Genomic DNA, 1,398 nt, shown 5'->3' on the forward strand with positions numbered 1-1,398 from the left:
CGGTTTGCTGATGTCAACGTTGTGGATCGAGTGGCCCATGGTAGCGGTGGGGTTATGGTATGGGCAGGCATATGTTATGGACAACGAACACAGGTACATTTTATTGATGGCATTTTGAATGTATGTGTATGTGAAACTGCACATTTTAGAGTGGCCTTTTATTGTGGCCAGCCTAAGGCACACCTGTGCAATAATCATGCTGTCTAATCAGCATCTTGATATGCTACACCTGTGAGGTGGATGGATTATCTCGGCAAAGGAGAAGTGCTCACTAACACAGATTTAGACAGATTTGTGAACAATATTTGAGAGAAATAGGCCTTTTGTGTACATAGAAAAAGTCTTAGATCTTTGAGTTCAGCTCATGAAAAATGGGGGCAAAAACAAAAGTGTTGCATTTATAATTTTGTTCAGTATATTTTGCATATGCTAAAATACGAAATGACTAACCCTCGGCAACTCGTGGTACCAGCTGAACACATCTACTCCAATCAGGTTGAAAATTCGTGCGAGCGGTGGCAAGATCTGCTTGGTGATGTAGTAGGTTGCATTGAGGCGTAGACTGGGGTCCTGCAGTACCTCTACAGGACGTCGAACCAGCTGTATGAGCGGCACTCCTGGCATCCCGTACACAATAACATATGGTACACGCTCACCCACGCGTGGCTCTAAACGTCGATCATACGCCATCATACGCCTGAGAGACAGACAGAAAAGAAAAAGCAAAAGAAAAAAATTTTTTTTTAATCTTGGACAGCAACTTTTCTATAATTTAAAGCATTTAGATTCAGCCTGCAATCAGAACACATAAACAGCAGCAATATTAACAGAAGACAGAATTCCCCCTCAACTATGGCTCAGATCTAATTTCAGCATCTGTTAATGGGTGTGTTTTGCCTGGCAGCAGCCTAAGGTACAGTAAGGCAGTCCTGCAGCATACAGACAATAAACTAAGGCAGTCCTGCAGCATACAGACAATAAACTGAGCTCTGTCTGGAAAAACACACACATATTCAAATGTGCAAACCTGATATCACTCAGTAAAAATGTCTGCACTAATTAGCTACAGAGCACACTTGTACATAAGTGGCAGCAATATTAACAGAAGACAGAATTCCCCCTCAACTATGGCTCAGATCTAATTTCAGCATCTGTTAATGGGTGTGTTTTGCCTGGCAGCAGCCTAAGGTACAGTAAGGCAGTCCTGCAGCATACAGACAATAAACTAAGGCAGTCCTGCAGCATACAGACAATAAACTGAGCTCTGTCTGGAAAAACACACACTTATTCAAATGTGCAAACCTGATATCACTCAGTAAAAATGTCTGCACTAATTAGCTACAGAGCACACACTGTCATTTTCTGCAAGTTTCCCTGGATTATTATGTAATGTGGGGG

The 1,398-nt window shown here is 42.1% G+C and overlaps 1 protein-coding gene across 1 annotated transcript in view; it reads right to left on the reverse strand.

The window, feature by feature from the left end:
• The window catches only part of LOC107569208 (DNA polymerase zeta catalytic subunit-like), a 111,230-nt gene that overhangs the window by 12,601 nt on the left and 97,231 nt on the right, over positions 1–1,398 (reverse strand). The window contains exon 27 of the mRNA XM_016255229.1: positions 451–697. Coding sequence (XP_016110715.1) covers positions 451–697 — 247 coding nt within the window. The remainder of the gene's footprint in view (positions 1–450; positions 698–1,398) is intronic.

Source organism: Sinocyclocheilus grahami, unplaced genomic scaffold (genome assembly GCF_001515645.1).
Source record: "Sinocyclocheilus grahami isolate Dianchi unplaced genomic scaffold, SAMN03320097.WGS_v1.1 scaffold1323.1, whole genome shotgun sequence".
NCBI classification, from domain to species: Eukaryota; Metazoa; Chordata; class Actinopteri; order Cypriniformes; family Cyprinidae; genus Sinocyclocheilus; species Sinocyclocheilus grahami.